The sequence below is a fragment of the Polyodon spathula genome, chromosome 3 (genome assembly GCF_017654505.1).
Source record: "Polyodon spathula isolate WHYD16114869_AA chromosome 3, ASM1765450v1, whole genome shotgun sequence".
In the NCBI taxonomy this organism is placed as follows: domain Eukaryota; kingdom Metazoa; phylum Chordata; class Actinopteri; order Acipenseriformes; family Polyodontidae; genus Polyodon; species Polyodon spathula.
Genome location: NC_054536.1, coordinates 24,676,361 through 24,695,992, shown reverse-complemented (window position 1 = coordinate 24,695,992; position 19,632 = coordinate 24,676,361). Strand labels below are relative to the sequence as shown.

General features: G+C 38.1%; 1 protein-coding gene across 2 annotated transcripts in view; it reads right to left on the bottom strand.

Annotated features, from left to right (window-relative positions):
* LOC121312885 (retinoic acid receptor beta-like) overlaps positions 1-19,632 on the bottom strand; it is a 116,431-nt gene that overhangs the window by 14,497 nt on the left and 82,302 nt on the right. For both annotated transcript variants that reach the window (XM_041244765.1, XM_041244766.1), the window contains exon 4: positions 9,650-9,810. In XM_041244765.1, the coding sequence (XP_041100699.1) occupies positions 9,650-9,810 (161 nt within the window). The remainder of the gene's footprint in view (positions 1-9,649; positions 9,811-19,632) is intronic.

Below are 19,632 nucleotides of genomic sequence, written 5' to 3'. Positions count from 1 at the left end.
TTTCAGATTAAGACACAGTAGTTGTTTTTGATTTTTAAAATAAGCATGTGGGTATCCGTGTGAGCAGTGAAAATGTGTTTCTTTTGCATGTAATACTTGTTTTAAACCCAGTAAAATCCTTTCAAGTTGTCAACAAGGCCCACGACTGGATGGTATTGCACAAAATCAAGTAGGCGGCTGTGGGAGAGTGGTGGAATTCAATGGACACAAACACAAAGTTCAAGTTTTGAACACCCCACAGGAGTGTACTTTATTAATTTCACCACAAGCACTGCTGGCTCACCAGAATACCAACGATGGTAAACGGGGAGCCAATGAAGAGTGCACACACACACACACACACACTGGTGCGTCAAAATAATAGTCCAAAACTAAAGGCGAAAGAAAAAAGAGAAAATAAAACAATAATAAAACTACAAACAAAAGTTTGCTGCTTCAGCAGTGTTCCCCCACCGTCGCTATCCGTATGGCTCGGGTCTTCAGCCTGTGCCTGCTTGCTACTCCTCTACCTAACACTGTGTGGGGATGCCCAAGGTTTCCCCGCTAACTACACACGTTCCCCCTTCGGACCATAATAAAAGAAAGGCTTGTCCTCCCCGATTCTGGTCTATCTTCTTCCGTCTGTTTTGCTGGTCTGGTCTGATAGCTCCAGACGCTGGCGTTCTGTTGCAGTCTCTCCATCACTTTTGACCAGAGCTCCCGCTGTGGTTCTCCCAGAAGGGCTGGCCTGAGAAGTAGCAGAGCATTATTCTTATAGGTCGAGCACTGCTCAAGACCCGCCTCTCGACCACTCAGAGAGAGAGAGAAAGAGCGAGCCCTCTCCCAGCCTCCCCATGTCACTGCCATGATTCATGGCTCCCGAGCTCCCCCTGCAGGATCATGCACGCACCAGAGAGCCAGCACAGGTCCCACCCTGTTACACATCCCTCCCCTCAGAACAGCACCACCGGTCCATTCGAAAATCCTACTCAATGAACCGCTCCACCACGATGGTTTCCACCAGCCTTGCTTTGGTGGACTGGTCTGGGACCAGCCAGCCCATGGCATAATCTTTCAGCCGATGGGCGATGGTCCGAGGATGTTTGCCTGCCACAAAGACCTCCTCGTGAAAGCCCTCCGGAGTAGTACCTGTGCGGTTAAGGATGGCTGCTTTTAATGTGGGGTAATTGACCATCGCCCTGGGATCCAAGGACCTGGCAGCCACGACCCCCATGGGTTGTGGTTGGAGGTATCCAGCCCACTGAGCCTTGGACCACGCAGCGGAGGCCGCCATAGCTTCAAAGATATCCAAATACGCTTCTGCTCAATCTTCCGCTGTCATCTTTGTTGGTCTCTGTAGCCTCGGGTCTGGCCCCACCAGTCTGGACCCCCCCGCATGGCGGTCGTCAGAGTTTGGCGCAGGAGGTCCATCATTGCGGTAAATTGGTCCGCATCCATTGCTTGCACTGCTGTAAGTGGGCAGTGCCAGTGAATCTCACTTGTGACACCACGTGTGGGAGGGTGGTTGAATTCACTGGACACAAACACAAAGTTCAAGTTTTGAACACCCCGCGGGGGTGTACTTTATTAATTTTGCCACAAGGTGGCACTGTGCTGCTGGCTCACCCGAATACCAACGTAAACCGGGAGCCAATGAAGAGTGCACACACACAAACACAGGTGTGTCAAAATAACAGTCCAAAACTAAAGGCGAAAGCAAAAAGGGAAACACAATAATAAAACTACAAACAAAAGTTTGCTGCATCAGCAGTGTTCCCCCACCGTCGCTGCCCGTACAGCTTGGGTCTTCAGCTTGTGCCTGCTCGCTACTCCTCTACCTAACACTGTGTGGGGATAAAAGTTTCCCCACTAACTACACACGTTCCCCCTTGGGGCCGTAATAAAAGAAAGGCTTATCCTCCCTGTTTCCAGGCTATCTTCTTCTGCCTGTTTTGCTGGTCTGGTCTGATAGCTTCAGACGCTGGCATTCTGTTGCAGTCTCTCCGTCACTTTTGACCAGAGCTCCCGCTGTTGTTCTCCCAGAAGGGCTGACCTGAGGAGTAGCAGAGCATTATTCTTATAGCTCGAGCACCGCTCAAGACCTGCCTCTCGACAACTCAGAGAGAGAGAAAGAAAGAGAGAGCCCTCTCCCAGCCTCCCTGTGTCACTGCCATGATTGACAGATGGACCCTTCATGGCTCCCGAGCCCATCCTGCAGGATCATGCATGCACCAAAGAGCCAGCACAGATCTCACCCTGTTACAACGGCGCTCAATATTTTAAGCATCAATTTTTACTTAAATTCTAAATTTGACCAAAACCCCACTAGTCTATTCAAAGGGAATATAAACAGGAACAGTATTATATTTAGACTTGTGGACCACTAGATTACACACCCTATGTGATACTGTACAATCACATGAATATTCAGTAATCCAAAGGCAAAGCTTAATTGTTATAGAAGCTAATCTTCAGCATTAAAAGCTGTATTACTGCACAAACAGCTTTAAAGTTACCTGAAGCCATGAAGGCCTGTAGTCAGAGTTTTCACTTGCCTCTTCAGCTATGTCCCTTACTGTAATGGAGCTGCAGGCTGCTGACATCAATCACACAATGCCAGCATTTTTACTGAACCATATATTTGGAAAACCTTAGTGGCAGAATTTTGTTTATAAATGTGGCGCATTTCATTCAGTCCTCTGCTGTCTCTGACAGTGCATCTTGTGAGATTTCACTTGTGCTTCACTTAGAATCTGTCACAGTTGAACAGCTATGGCCACAAGTTTTGTATCACCCTGTAGAATTACCAAATTGTGTTGAATGAAGCCTGCTGAATGATGTTACATTAACATATTGAATTACATACCGCTTTGTAATTTTCAACATACCTAACAAAAAACTGACAAAAATGTGACATTTTGAAACCTAACATGAAAGGTAAACTTCAGGTAGACTTTTGCGATATTCTGTTGCAGTTTCTTTGATTACATGATGTTAAATAAAAGATCTAAATTATGTTTATATATATATATATATATATATATATATATATATATATATATATATATATATATATATATATATATGTCAATCCTAAAATTCTAGGTGAAGCTATACTTTTGGCCATAGGTGTACACTAGTGATAGTGTTGCCAAGCAACTGCATCACAAGTCACACAATTCCAAATACATTTTGACTTTCACTAGTATGACAGAATGTTGGTTAAATTAGTTGATGGCAAATATGTTGGCTTGTGGTTACTGCATAGCTTGTACCCTCAGTAAAAGGAAAATGTAGTCGTGATGCAACATAAGAAGACTACATTTCCCATAATGCTAGCATTAGGTAGCATGGCTGAGCATGATTTTTCCCGGGTATTTAATTGGCATGGGTATTTAAGTGGGGCTGGTCCAGTTATCAGGGTCTGTGTTAAGGCTGAGACCTGAACAAAGACCCGGAAACTACGACGGTGAAAAGGTATTGTAATGTGTCTGGGTACCAGTAAACGGCATAGCTGTCCAGTTTTAGTTGGAGAACAGGTGTAAAGTTTAGTTAGGTTTTTGTTTGTTTATTTTATTGTCTGTCTTGTACACAATAAACACACAGGTACCACCCTGTTTAAATATATTTGATTTCTGAGTGAATAATTTCCTGCACTAGAAAACAGTGCTACGGTCCCAAAACAGAGTGACAAAATCACACAACATGCAATTTTGTCACACTAGTCACAGATTTCTGATTTAAGCTTAAAATTCACAATTTGGTAAGTTCCTACAAATAACAATGCTGCATTTATATTCTAGAACAGTATTTTATATTACTTTGCAAAATGGCCACTGGTTACAGATCTGTTTTTCAATACAATGTATTTATTCTTTTTATCTGTGTTTAATTTTTACAACTAAAAGTACTCTTTATACAGTGTGTCACGGCTTAGACCAGTGGTACTCAACTCTGGCCTTCGAGATCCATTCCAGTCCTGGTCTTTATTCCAATCGAGTCCTAAAATAGTTAATTGCCTCTTAACAGCCTCAATTAACTACATTAGAACTTGGAGTAAAAACATGAACTGTATCTTGAGGGCCAGAGTTCAGTACCTCTAGCTTAAGACATTTAAAAAAAAAATACAAAATGGAAAGATTGTTTAGCAAAATATAAAGGAAAATAATATAATAATAATTTTTTTTATCTGCACAGTGTAGCCATTTTGTATAATGTTATGTATACAGTGATGGCAGAATGTTAGGTTATTATCAAAACCTTGGTTCTCTGAAATAGAAATGTAACCGTTACAGAATGGGGATTTACCTCCTAAAGACCTGAAACCTGAATAAGACATAACAAAGCAGTCATGCCCGCCCCTGAGGGTATAAAGGACTGCGCGTACAGATCTCCGCGTCAATTTTCCTTCAAGCCTGCTGCAACCATGGATGCAGCAACCTTGAAGTTTAATGGTTACATTTCTACTTCAGGGAACCAGGGTTATGATAATAACCTAACGTGCCCTTTCAAGTACGAAATGTAACTATTACCGAAAGGGTCAGTATACCCAAGCTGTCACAAGGGCAAGATAGCTGCACGACCGGAATGCTACAAGGCTAAAGCGAAGACAAGGCTGTGCGTTACCATTCGGAACCCCAGTAACAAGTAGCTAAGACTAAAAAAATTCAGGGAGAAACTCACCTCTATGCCTGAGTTGTAAGGTTCGACTGAGAAGCCACCCTTAACACTCTAGTTCTAAAGCCAGGGTTTTGAGGATCCACTACATTAATTCTGAAGAACCTAGTAAAGGTACAGGAGTAGCCCACACTGCTGCCTTGAAAATATCCTTGACATATGCACCCTGGAATAAAGCTCACGAAGTTGCCATGCGCCTTCTGGTCCTCCATAACAGGAGGCAGGGGCCCGCTGGCGATACATGTACTGCTACATAACCACAGGTACTGTTATATACCTTCCCACCACTCGCCCTGCTCCTTCTGTGTCTGGAGAAAATCAGGCAGGACCGGGCAAAGGTGCTCTTAGTAGCCTCTTATTGGCCCAGGAGGCTCTGGTTTTCTGCCCTGATGCAGCTCCTGAGTGGCCAGCCGTGGAGACTGTCCAAGCTCCGCGACCTGCTCAGCCAGGAGCAGGGGACCTCAAAAAGGTACGGGGAGCTAGAGAAGCCAAATGGAAAGACTGGGAATTTGTATGCTGTTCCTGAAAAGGCAAACTACAGGTACTTTCTGTGCACTGGTTTTATAGGCATCTTTGAGGTCCACCATGGTGAACCAGTCGCCTGGCCTGATTGACTGCAACAGCTGTTGCATTGTCAACATGTTGAACCTCCTTCGGCTAAGTTACAGGTTGACCTATCTGTCGAGAATTGGTCTGAGGACACCATCCTGTCTTGGCACTAGGAAGTACCTGGAGTTGAACTAGGATTGCCACCTCATGACCTCAAAAATAAGGAACAGACCCTAACGCATCACCATGCATCATGTTAGTTCCAGGGCACTTTTGTAGATTCTTGGCAATTTAAACAAATGTCAGGATTTCACACACATTCAATACAAGCAAAGATCAATGAAAAACCTATAACTATGTGGAATTACAAGTTCCTTTTAAAATAAATTTCCTCTTTAAAATAAATACCACAAAGCTATTACACATTTCAAATTAAGCAATGGACATTCAACCTGTCGTGTTTCCCGATGAAATTTCTGCTGACAGAATGAATATGCTGAATAAAGCTGAAGATAAATTAAAAAAAGCTATATTGATCTTCGTAAACTCTCTGCATATATAAATTCTGCTACATTCTGCTACATTCTTTGTAAGTCTTTACAGAATCAGAATTGGTTGTCAAAATGACTAATATGTGCATTTAGAAATTGTTAGTAAAGTAGAAATTATTACTGACTTACAAATTGTATATGATGAGCTAATAACAATGCTGTTGTGTTCAAACATGGATGGTACCAACATATATTGAATCTTTATTGGCAACCATTAAGTTATTTATTTCCTTTTCCATGCATATTTTTGGTTTGTCCTCCATGATCAAGGAGTGGAAGTCTGCACACCCCACATCAAAATTGAGGCTCGCAAGGAGCTCACTTTTGATAAGCTCTACTGAACACCTGTTTCGGCTGTAGCTCCATTTGTTTTGCATGTGTGAAAATATGCGCTCCACATATGCTGTTGATACAGGTATGCTAAGGACAAATGACAGCACAGATAACATGTTTGGAATGTTGTCAGTCTGAAACACAGTCTTCCATCTGAGAGCAGTGTTCTGTAGCTTCCAGTCTTCTGTTCCTTCAAGCTTCTCCAAAATAGCCTTGACTGTGGTGAACTCATCATAGAGCTCATCTATGTTGACTTGCAATCTATTGAGTTTGAGTTTCACGACCACCCTCTCCATGTCAGAATATCTCAACTGTCCTGCAGTGTGGAGGCACAGAAGCTGGAGAGAGAAAAGCCAGCTGTCCTCAGACAAGCTGAACCATTTCTCGAGGTAGGCCATTGCAATGTTGAAAAAGGTTAAGAAGTCTTTTCTTGCATTATCTGCTGCAGTTGGAGGAAGGTGTTGCATCTTCTGCTTGGTAAGGTAGCCACAGAATTCATCCTCCTTTCTCCTGAGTAGCTTGCTCTGCACAGTTTTCATGACGGTGTACAGTTCTGTTGCAGCTGTGTTGTTTCCTTCCAATTTTTTAATTGCCTCTTCAAAAATGCAAAGAATATTACTGCAGAAGAGTAGGTACACTTCAACCACATCTGGGTCTTCTTGCACCTTGTTTACATCTTCAGGTAGTTTCAGTGCATTTCTGATCTGCTTTGGACAGCCATCACCAAGACTGGCAAAGTAGGATTTTATGGCTGTCCAACTTTGTAGCAATCTACATACTGCTGGATTGAGGGACAGCCATCTAGTTGGGACATGCCGTAGTATTTCTCGCCATTCTATTTCCATAAATTCAAAGAATTCTTTCAGCGTTTCTCTCCTTTTTGCAGAAATTAAAAAGTGGCTGTAGACTTTAAGCACTACATTTTCAATATCAACTGAATGCTCATCTATAGCATGCCTGGCAGCATTGTGCACAATGTGTGCATGGCAGTTTCCTTGAAGAAGATATTGGTTTTGTGCACTCAGTTCAGTGTAGACAGAGTGATGGACACCGTAGTTGACATGTGTGTTGTCGGCACTAAAAGCTGAAACTGAGTTCAGAGATAATCCAAACCTCTCCAGTAAGCTGGTGATGCATTTCACAATGCCATCTGCAGTTTCATCTGGATTTTCCACAAAATCAATCATTTTATTTGCTACACCATCCCGAGGAGTGAAGAACTGGACTGCAATAGGGAACACTTTCCTGTTGCCTTGGTTTGAGGCATCTGTTTATATGGAAAAGGAAAGTGGCTTCTTATTCCCATTGGTGGATGATAAGGTCTGGATGACATTGGCTACTGCTTTTGGGACAAGCACATCCTTCACAAGTGATTCTGATTTTGTTCTCCCACAGGAAAGTCTTTTACAGATGTATGAATCACTAAACGTTTTCTGTGCCAGTGTCAAAGCACAGTCTGTACTGTTGTAGCTCAGGTTGTGCTTCACTGTGTGGTATACATTAGCCAACTCAGCTGCTGTGACCTATTAATAAAGTACCCTATGTTATAAAAAAAATACACTAAATACACTTACACTAAATACTTAACTTAATAGAAATAACATGAAATACGCTAATAAACAACTGATTCTGTAATAAAATATGTATCTGGCAATTATTTTATCTTAAGTATTAAAATATGTGAGTATATAAATATTATTTCAATACATTTTAAATAACACACACACACACACACACACACACACACACACACACACACATATATATATATATATATATATATATATATATATATATATATATATATATATATATATATATATGAATAAGGAATAAAACTTCACTCTAGCTATATTATGTAATACTAGCTAGTTATTTCAATATTTAAATACAAATTGTGTAATGCAAATAATAACAGCAACACGTTCAATGCATACTATTAAAATGCAAATATATAAATTGGCTACATCTTTGGAAGAACCCTGAAAATGATCGATACATTAAAATGCTATTTACATATAACACATCAAGAAAATACACCTAGAATGATGAACGGATTATGAGTGCACGCACGTAAGTATAAAGTCCATTTAAAACGTTAAGAGTAACGTTAGCTGCTAATTGGTGGTGCGCTTTTAGTGGTGAGAGCAACCCAGAAAATGTAAACGGTCAAAAGTCAAAACTACACAAGAACAACACTGTCCAATGCATAATTAAGTAAAATAATTACACTTAAAATCCACAAAAAAGCAACCAAAAAAAAAAAAAGAGACCGGAGACCGCATTACAGAAAAAAATCATAACTTCGTGCTCGGGTCTGCGAATGGCTTGCGGTGGGTAACATTAGCTATCTAACGTTAGCTAATATAATTGTAATCGTTCTGGCTAGAGGAATAAATTATGCAAGGATAAGTACAGTAGTCTGCCTACCTTATCAGCTTCAGGTGATCTCTCTGGAACAAAGAACGATTGAATAGCCTAATTGGTTCTCCTTGTTTGACAGTTATGAGCATGGCCTTCTCCCGCTTCATGCTGTCTAAGGTCACAAACTCTGCTGTGAGAGATCGAAAATTCTTTTCTGCACGGGCTTTGAAAATATTGTCATGAACTTTGTTCACCCATGTAAAATCCTTCTCCCATTCGTCTCTATATTTTTGCATCCGTTTTGTCTTTTTTTGAGGTGTTTCCGAATTTGCCATCGTGTCTGAAATCGGTTAGCCAGGTTATATCTTTCAAGGCTACACAGCTGACAGCGGCACACACCACACAATAGGATTTAGAACTGCCTCGCGCTAATCGATCTTTTTCGTGCAGTATGTGTAAAGTGAGTAAGTGTTAATCAAATGAACTACATTTCCTATAATTACCTGATAACTGAGATGGAGCCGGTTTCGGTAGGAAGTTGGTGCTTCACCAGAGAAGGAGATCTCTGACTTCTCATACTTAAAAAATACATTTGGCTCAGTATTGCAAAATACGGAACAAATTTCGTTCCGTATCGATTTGAAATGGAACGCAACATTTTATTTACCAATACGGGACGGTTCCGTTTTATACAGAACGGGTGGCAACCTTAAGTTGAACCCGTCCTCCAATTGGAGGGGGTCTATCATGTGAGCAGCCTGTTTTGCAGCAGAGCTGCTACCTCCTGAGACACCAGCGAGGCGTCCTGTAGGTCTGTCAATGAAGTTACAATCATGCACCGAAAGGGAGGGGGACCGTGCTTGAACTGCAGTGAGTAGCCGGTCTGAACGGTAGTAAGCAACCAGATGTCCATGGTGCACTGACACCAATACTCCAGATGGCTCCCTGAAAAAGGTCCCTGGGCCTGTGGCAACAAACTGCTAGGTCTGCTGCACAGCTTGTGGCTCCTGTCTCTGCGCAGAGCGGTGGAACCTATTGCAGCATCCGCGGCGGGCAGCCGCTGGCTTCACGCTGGGCACTAGGCCATAGCGGGACATAACAAACAACAACTAATATCATTGTGTAACAGCACGGGGAGGGTGTGCATTCATACCAGAGCTGTGTGGACACTGATCCCCGCAGGCATTAGTACTTACTGTGGTGTATTTACCCAGCTGGCAGAGGGAAGGGAATGTTTCCTGATGAGCTTTACGAATCTTCTCAATGAGGTTCTCTAACTCAGCTGTCAGTTCACAGCTCTCCATGCACTCTGGCTTTGCCGTCTCTTTCTTCTTTTTATTCCTGTCATTTCGAACAGCTGAAACAAGACGGGAATCAGACACAGTTACTGTACAAGTGAGACAAGTGCAACTCTACACCCACCCACTGCAATAATAATATCCCAAGCAGGGGACAAATAGGTCTTCTTTTTAAACAGCCTTGGCAATGTGCAGGGAACACATTTCCTGCTGATTTCCATTTGATGGATTCCAAAAGGTATTGTTAAGAATTACTGCAGTGCAAAACCAAGTTGTTAAAATACCCTGACTAGCTGTGATCACCCTTACCAGCTTAATGTCATTTCAGGCCATTAATGTCAGTATAAAACGAGAATTTCTCAATCGCACAGGAAATCTGTAGTGGCATTATTTTACAATGATTTAAATCTTAATCTTATAACGAGGCTTGTAACTACAATTTCTTGCTGGCAAGGCAAGCAACTGGCGGGCTCCCCAAATTATGCTTTTCAGTGCAGGACAGTGGGTTACTTTGTTTAGGAAACAAAGACTGTAGCCAATTGCCCTCAGAATAAAGTGTGTCATTTGGTTTCACAGGACATCAAATTTGATACAACAGAAACAGCAGATCATTAAAGGCATATATGTGTTGTGTGAAATTTAATTACTTTAAATTTAAAAGGAAGTTGATGTGGAAGTAAATAAGACAATTACTTCACAGAGTAATTTTAAAAGGTCCTTTATTATTTCACACACACACACACACACACACACACGCAGTTACATACACAGATGCTATACTGCGAATAACGATATCCCTAACGGGACACAACCCAACAAGGTTACATACAAAGATTATATTAATCAGAGATCAATACAATCCATGAGACGCAACTGAACTAATTCTTACCCTTCCAAGCGGATCGGGAGAGCCCTTCGAACCTGGTAAGAGAAAGCAGCTGTCTCCAAGAAATTACCGAGCAGGACTGCGCGCTAATCCTCACGGCTGACTCTCATCAGAGCAGGGGAGAACCCCGTCCTTTATAACTTACCAAGTTAGGCTTTTGCATGCGAGAGAGTAATTGGCCAGATCACTCCCTCGAGGCTCGGCCCTCTGAATAAACCATTCCTTTCCCTAGAACATTCTAACAAAAACAAGTTATATAAGATACAGGGTTATTATAGGGCAAGGGCACAGATGAACTCGAACGCATTTCTAGAACTTTCTAGAACACACTTTTTTTTATTACAATATGAAAATAGCATGTTGTTACATTTACTAATTGATCAATTCAATTAAGCACCAGTTTTGTTTTTTTTAGCAGTACAGTTTTCAATATAAATACAGTAGATCATGAGACAGATACATTGAACGTTCTTCTGTGCACTGCAGTGATATGAATCAAATAGATTTCATATTTTCATATACAAGGGAATGAAAACATTATAAATGTCACTGTGGATATTAATATTAGGCTGCTGTAGGAAATCCCTACTGTTTTATAAACTATTTCCTGACCCCTCTGGATTGAAGAATATGGTATTGTACATCTGACCCTTGAAATACATGAAAATGTATCAAGTGAAAAACTGAATAAAGTTTGAATACAAAACATAATATATATATATATATATATAATATATATATATATATAAATATATATATATATATATATATATATATATATATATATATACAGTAACATATTGTAATGATATCAATGAAACGCCTTGCAACGTTATCCAAATACAAAATACATACCTCGACAGTACTATATATATATAATATATATTATATAGTAGTATATATATCTGCATAGCTCTATAAGTTATTTCTATTTTATAAAATTGCATAGCTCATTACAAAACTTACATAGATCAAAAGTACACTGTGCCAATTCACATCTAAACTCAAAATACGTGTGTGCTGTTCCCTCCTGCCTAGAACATACTGATCGCACATATTTCTGGCACAGATCCATACCCAGTGTGGGCCTCAGCTGAAAGCCCTCAGCAAAAGTTTCTTAAGACCACTACTATGACTTCACTTGTTGGTACCAAACCTTTTTCTTATTCGTCTAAATCATTATGCCAATCAATTTAGTATATTTTTCCAATATTCTCCAATACAACCATGAACGTGTACACTTATTTCCAACCTTCCATTTTAATTCTCCACCACACTATTTATTTAGTTATTACTTTCTCCTATTCGTCTGACTTTGCGATTCTGAATGAAATAGGGGATTGTGCTTTGCACTTAGCATGTGTTAACCCCAAAACCAAATGCCGAAATGTTTCTATATTACGGGACCTACTATTAAAATGATGTCAACAGTCAAAAATCTTGCAAGTTCGTTAGCCTTTTTAACCAGCCTGGGACCTCATCACTAGAAGCTGGAAGTAATACTCCTGCGAAAAAAATAAAACAGCTTTCCCCAGTGAAAGTATTCAAAACCTGAAATGCATTAATAAAAGGCTACGCATGAAATGCTTTTCCTCTTTACTCCCTTTCTCCAGCTCTGAGCACACATTGTCTGTCTGTCTGTCTTATTTAATGTATCTTGCTTAGGTTTAAACTTACATCTCATAAAGGTGACTACCACTGTGGGCAGCATTATTTATAAAATCAATATAAATGATAGCTTGTAAATGAAACTACTTGTCAATCTTTACTTTTCCAAATCACCATAAAATATAACCTTCGCCTGGCATTAAACAAGGGACAGATACTGCATTATAAAGACACCATTTACCTATGACTTAAGACAGCCATCTACAGCAGTTACTTAGCTCAACAGCTCTGAACTGTCTGCAATACAAACACATCGTTATTACAGTGTTGTCTTATGAACTACTGCCAACAGCTACAGTACCAAAACACGAGGATGATTCACACAGGAATCAGTTTACTGCACCTCAGCTCTATCTGTGCTTTAGAATAAAGGAGACAAACCAGATAACTTTGCTGTCCTCAAATATATTAAATTAAACATCTCAAAACGGAGGAACTGACTTCACGTAGGCTTCTAATGCAATTAGTTTCCAGTCCAGACACCAAGGATTAGATGCATTGTTAAAAATAACAGTCAAACCATCTGGAAACTTCAGGGACTCACAGAAAACAGAATAGTAGTCAGTTTTATATATATGTGTGTGTGTGTGTGTGTGTGTGTGTGTGTGTGTTACACTCAACGTCAGGATTCAGTCAATCACCGACAAAAATTCACGATTTGAAATGGAAATTACCAAACAACCAAAGAACCAATTATTGCCCCTTTAAATGGTCAATGGTCTCATGGTGAAGTTTTTTTTTTTTTTTACAAACTTCCTCACATTATATCATCACGCTGAGCATCCTTCCTCTCTTCACAGAACAAAGAAAAACGCGGACAACAGAAAATGAATTACAAAATATACTACAAAACAAAAATGTTGCAAAGACAAAATCGTCATGCAAACTTTGCTTTCAGTTTTTCTGACTTCCTAAAATTCAAACAAATCCAACTCCATGATGTACGTAAATACAATGTTCACAAACTCTACGGACTCCTCTGAGAATCCGCCGCAGGCAGAAAGTCTGATTCATAGAACAAATATGGACTGCAGGCCTCGGCTCATAGTGGGAAACGAAAAGCCCTTCGGGAAGAACTAGTTACCTCCAGGGGCTTTGGGCATTATAGTCCCCTATTGGTAACTATAGTTATTTCCTCAGGGGCCATAGTTTCCCACTATATGCCTCCTCTCCAGTCCATATTTACTTTATTTATTTTATATATATATATATATATATATATATATATATATATATATATATATATATATATATATATATATATATATATATAGCTCAAAGAGCCAGCTGCCCAACGTTTCGATATGTTGTACATATCTTTCTCAAGGGAGCCTGTGTTTGAATCAAAACATTGGAGGTATTTATAGGTGTTTGATGGCATGACAACTACTTGTTATTGTTTATATTCAAATCCATGATTTATTCTTGCATGATGTAATGGTGTTCTATATATTGTGACATCATTTTTACTTATATCTTTGAATCTATATTAATTCTAATTAACATTAATTTTATATAAACTTATATTTATATTATCATGCAATGCTGGCTCTGAGGATCAGCCTTGATTTGGCCTCCCCAGTGCATCAGCATGCACAACTTTTGAATTAATCTTGTTTATTTATTTATTTATTTAAATGTTATATATTTATTGGAGTTAATTAGTTCATTCTTTTCTGTTGAGTCCCGCTGGCATAATCGTGTTCAGCCTACTTATCAATTTACTTAATTTTATTCTTCTGTATGTCGCACTGTCTAATTTTAGCTGTTCTAATACTACAAACTTTACATCATTTATGGCATGTCCTTGACTGGTGAAGTGCTGTACTATTTCATTAATTTATTTTTTTTATTTCTAATTAATGAAAGGTGGTTCTGAATTATTTTATATAAAGTTGTTCCAGTCTCTCCAACATATTTTATTTCATCACATTTTTCACAGGCTATTCCATAAACAGCATTGTTATTTTTACAGTAGATATTAGTATTAAGTGGATATATGTTGTTCTTATGTTTAATTATATTTTTACTTTTGTCGATGTATATATACACTTTACATGTACTAGTGCAAGTATTTGTAGGACCTATTCTGTAAATTATTCTTTTTTGTTTACTGTGAACTAAAATATCACCTAAATTAGCTTCTCTTTTGAATGCTACAACTGGGGCCTTAAGAAATAACTTTTTTCAATTTTTCTTAATTATGTAGAATCTGCATGTGTTTCCAAACTACCTTAGAAATATTAGGCAAAATATTAGAGTAAGTCATTACTAACGGGACTCTTTTGACCTTTTTATAATCTAGTAGATCATCTATTTTTAGTTTATCCACTTAACTCTGTCTCTATAATTATTTCTTTGTATCCTCTTTTTTAAGATTTGTTTTTAATACATGTCTTTGTTATACATAGTCACTTTCTTTAGAGCATATTCTTCGTATTCTTATTCCTAGCCCCTTTGGGATTGCCCTTTTAGTTTGTATTGGATGTGCAGAGGACATGTGTAAATACTAGTGCATGTCAGTAGGTTTACAGAAGAGATCACTCTCAATTGAACCTTCTTCATGTTTTACTAAGGTATCTAAAAATTATATTTCTTTTCTTGTCCATCGAAGGTCCACCTTAATATTATTGTGTATTTCGTTTGCCATTTTATGAAACTGGAAAAGAGATTCTTCTCCATGTGTCCAAACCCCAAAAATATCACCTACAAACCGAATGTATTCTAAAGGTTCTCTTTCCGATTGTCTAAATAATTGTTCTTCTGGAGTGTGCTATAATAGAAATGATTGACCTGAAGGAAGACTATTGTTATTGACAGGGGGCTATAATGCACAAAGCTGCAGGCTGAGGCCATTGTACCCTGGAGGTAACAATAGTCTTCCCGAGGGGCATTTCATTTTCCACTACAGCTGAGTCTGCAGTATATATTTAATATACGAATCAGTCAAGAAAATAAGTGAGGCAAGGTGATAGTGATGTTTTAATCGCCATTTTAGCATTCGGAGCATCTTAATTTTGTTAATTTAATTAACTTTGTAATTAATTTTCTGTTAAGTCACAAAATTGGTGTTCAGCCATTTTCTCTTGTGAAAAGTGCAGGGGAGAAAGACGTTCCTTTGAAAAGGGGCGGGACTGGCAGTGATGTGAACTATTGAGTGGTGGTGTAAGGATGTCAGGGCAATAGTTCAATCTATTTTTCCTCCTATGATGAGGTTTTAACGTTTTAGCGCCGAGCCATTCTAATTTCGGTGCTCAAGCACTGATGACGCGCTCTCTCTTCTGAGATGTCTCATTGAAAAAATAAGCCATGGGGTAAACAAATCAGTGTTTCTGAGCCTTGTCATTGAATAAAGCTAGGTACTAGGGAAGAAAAAAACTGTATCCCTCCATGCAAATTTTGATGATACATGTCAACAAAGTGACGCACAGGAAACTTGTCTACCAGCGCATATTCTAAAGTTTTTATTGAGTCACACAACTCAGAATGTTCCAGAACTGCCTGATCTACAGCTCTTTTTGAAGGTAATTGTCTCTGAAATTTTAATACAATACACATTTAGGCTCAATTCTAAAATAAGATCTGGAATAGTATTTCAATGTTTTCTTTTACTTTTTCTTCATACACTTGAAAAGGATGAGAAGAGGCTTGTGCTGTTGACAGTACGCACACACCTTTATCTATTTATGTGTTTTTATTTATTTATTTGCTTGGTAAAAGTGGTTGCCACATTCATTACATTTTTACATTTACTGCTTTATCAGCATATTGTTTGTTTTTCTATAGACTTTATTTTTTATTAAATTTTTTCGGTTGCTGTTGACTTGTTGACGTCTATAAGTTTCGTATATAAATATTTATTCTCCATGATACCAAATTATTGACTTAATAAGTCCGGTAATATACATTACATATACCAATTTGTCAAAAATTAATAAGTATCCTCATTTTATTTTATTTTTCTCTTGAGGTAAATAGTTTTTGTAATTTTGTAATCCTGTTTTAAATTTTTGTTATGACATTGTAATTTGCCTCAACAACATGACTGGGGAGTTGGTTCCAGATTCCCATGATTCTCTGTGTAAAATGCCATGAGGTCTTACTAATGCATTGTAAAGTTTTAACATTACCTCCCTTAATTTAAATTCAACACTTTCCGCTATATATGCAAGGATTTTGTTGGCCAAAACAGCCAAATTAAGTGAAACAAACATATTTTCTTTTCAATTCTATTCTATACTGTTATTGTTGACATTAACACAACTGGCTCTTTCTTTAAAATGATATAAAGAAAAAAAAAAGATCAGTTTTAGACCCAGATGATCATTTATCACAATACTATTTGGATATCAGGATATCGTCATTTTCTGTTCCGCTTGTATCGTGATGTGAACCATCATGCCGCTACAACCCTAATACTGGTCTATAACAGCAGATTTTAAATATCACAGCTCAAGTAATAAAACAAGTGAAGGGCAGAATTCTCTGGAAACACTGGACTGGTGTAATTGAAGCTTATTCGGGTCTCTTAAGTGTTCATTTTTTCCTTCCTGTTTTGATTGTGCTACTTTATTGTGTAGAACAGCAGACCCCTTCACTGTGACCAGCTCAATATAAATGCCTGCTCACCATGATCAGCCCTTTCTATTTTACCAGCAGTCTAATGATCTCCCTTTTTTAGGATGATGTCTTAATTAACATCATTTTAATTTATACATCTCCACCTTTCTAGGTAAAATGCTAAAATTAAAAAGTACTGCAAACCCCCCCCCCCCCCCCCCCCCCCCCCAAAAAACAGAAAAACAAAACAAAATAAGAGACCATTAATATTGAGCTATCTCTGCCAAGAAAACTATTTGTTAAGCAATCACTCTTTCTATATCAGGGTGTAGTTAACTGAATCAGGGTTTCCAAAACAGGTACAAAAAAAAAAATAATTCTTAATTCACATACAATTTAAAACACACGTCTTCTTTTACAAACCTCACAAAGATTCTACATGCTACATTAAATAATTGTCACCCTTCTTTAACAGTGAAACAGCTGCTATTATGTGGGCAGGGGGAATTGTTGACCTATGCCTACAGTAGCTATACAAAATGACAAATTAATATAGAGATTTTTTTTAAATAATGCATACAAATGTTGAGGGCAAAAGTCCATTGTAGTGAGTGGTTCTCACACATGCATCACACTTTTTAAATATAATTGTTTAAATTGCTTCCTCTGTTTCTTTTAAAATTGTACAGTGATTTAAAAAATCCTACTTCTTTATATTAACTGCTGCAGGGTGAGAAAATAGGTCAGAGTGTTTCTCTTACGCTGAACAAAACGTCTCCCAGGCTCCATTAGGACTGTCTGTCACATGACAAGCAAAGTCTGTAATCTGATGTAAGTGCTGACATGTGCTGAACTTCACTATTCACCAAGGGAAAGACAGGACTCCATTTGGCTTCAACCGAAAGGGTGCAAGTCTCTTCATGAAGCCAGTTGCAGAACCGTATGCTATAAATGAGTAATAAACTTTTCATTAAATCTTAAACAAAATATGAAATAAATATTTCATAAATATTCAATCCACTAACTAACATCGTTGAAGATACAGAAATAAGTAATGACAAAAAAAAAATTAAATTAAACAACACATAAAATACGAGTTTCTGTTTAGCTTACAAAAAATATAAAGTGTCACGCATAGTTATTTGGAGAAGCCATGTAAATATTTAACTACAGGTGATTGTCGTTTGGCAACTACCAGAAGTTCAAATAAAGGAATAAATGACATTTAGAACCTAATGCACATGACACTCATAACAAAATATTTCTGTCATTTCATGATACCTTATAAGTACTTGGGGGTCTATTCATAAAGGGTTACCAGCTGTCTTATGAGGAAAACAGGAGTACCTGATCAGATTTCGACCGTAGCTGCATATTTAATAAGAGTTGTGGGTACTCCTTGATGTGCCTCTTGGTGAACAGTGTTGCCGTGGTATTGCTGGCATTGAGCGCTATTCGCCAATCACTGTACCAATCCGAGTCTATCAAGTGAGATCTACAGGTTCCTGGCCACAACCTTCTTCCTTAAAGACAGTGAGATGATTGCAACATCATCAGCATAGCGTGCCAGCTCTGTCCTCTGTAAATTAGTTGGAATATCAATGAATATTTATAGGGCTGATGATGTCATCAAAAAGAGGAAGGCTTTCATTCTTGAATGACTACATCCCCATTCTGAAATTGCTTAGTGACAGTCACTAGTCTGCACAGATCATTTTATGAATATCAATATGGACAACTTTCGTTAGTTTTAAACGAAATGCGATTATCTAGGACAATCGGCAAGAATTTGACCACAAAAATATATAATTGATCTGATACTGGGTGGAAACAAATCATACTAGCATTCATTTTTTAATTGACTTCTCTTCAATATACTGTATGTAATACCAGTGAATTTCCATTATGCTGTAGACTGTTAACTGGTAAGAGGAAAAAAAAAACGTTTGTGGACTTCCTGATGAAAACTACTAGTATATGTACAGTAGAGCCACAGACAGTCTTATACTGTAAATGTCAAAATCCAAAGTAAAGTAGCAAGCAAAATTTACAGCATGATCTTCTACTGATAGAGAGTTAAAACTATAATTCACTTCCAAGGCCAGGGAAAGGGATTAGGAAAAGGCAGCAATTACAGTAACTTCTTTTGATGTATTACTGCTCAATTCTGTTTTCAGGACAGATTATCTGCTGCCTAATGATGAAAAAAAAGAAAAAGTCTCAATGTTCATGCTTAACAAGTAATGTCTCAAAAGTAATCTTCGCTTCAAGGGAACACTTACACAGGGAAGCTCATTAAGCGTGTGAGTCTTGAAACAAAAAAGATCAAACAAAACAGCTCACAGAGCAATATATTATCCATGCTTTGAGGCAACAATTTTGCACTATCAAAAAGCAGTATAGCCACCACTAGACAGGTATTTAAGCTTTTGCTCTGTATTGTTAGGTCCCTAACGGTGGTCATACTACTGTTAAAACTGAACATTATTAACTTATCTGATCAGGCAACAGGCACGGGCATGAATATATTTTACTATTAATAAAATACCTATTTTGAAACAGAAATTGTATTTTCTGTTTTTATATTTTATATATATATATATATATATATATATATATATATATATATATATATATATATATATATATATATAAAATACTTGACCCTGAGCTTCTTTTATTACGACACAGGTTTACAACAAACTTCTAAGTGACAGGCTATGCTAATATTCTCAGAGTCAATCAAAAAAAGAACTGTGCTATAAAG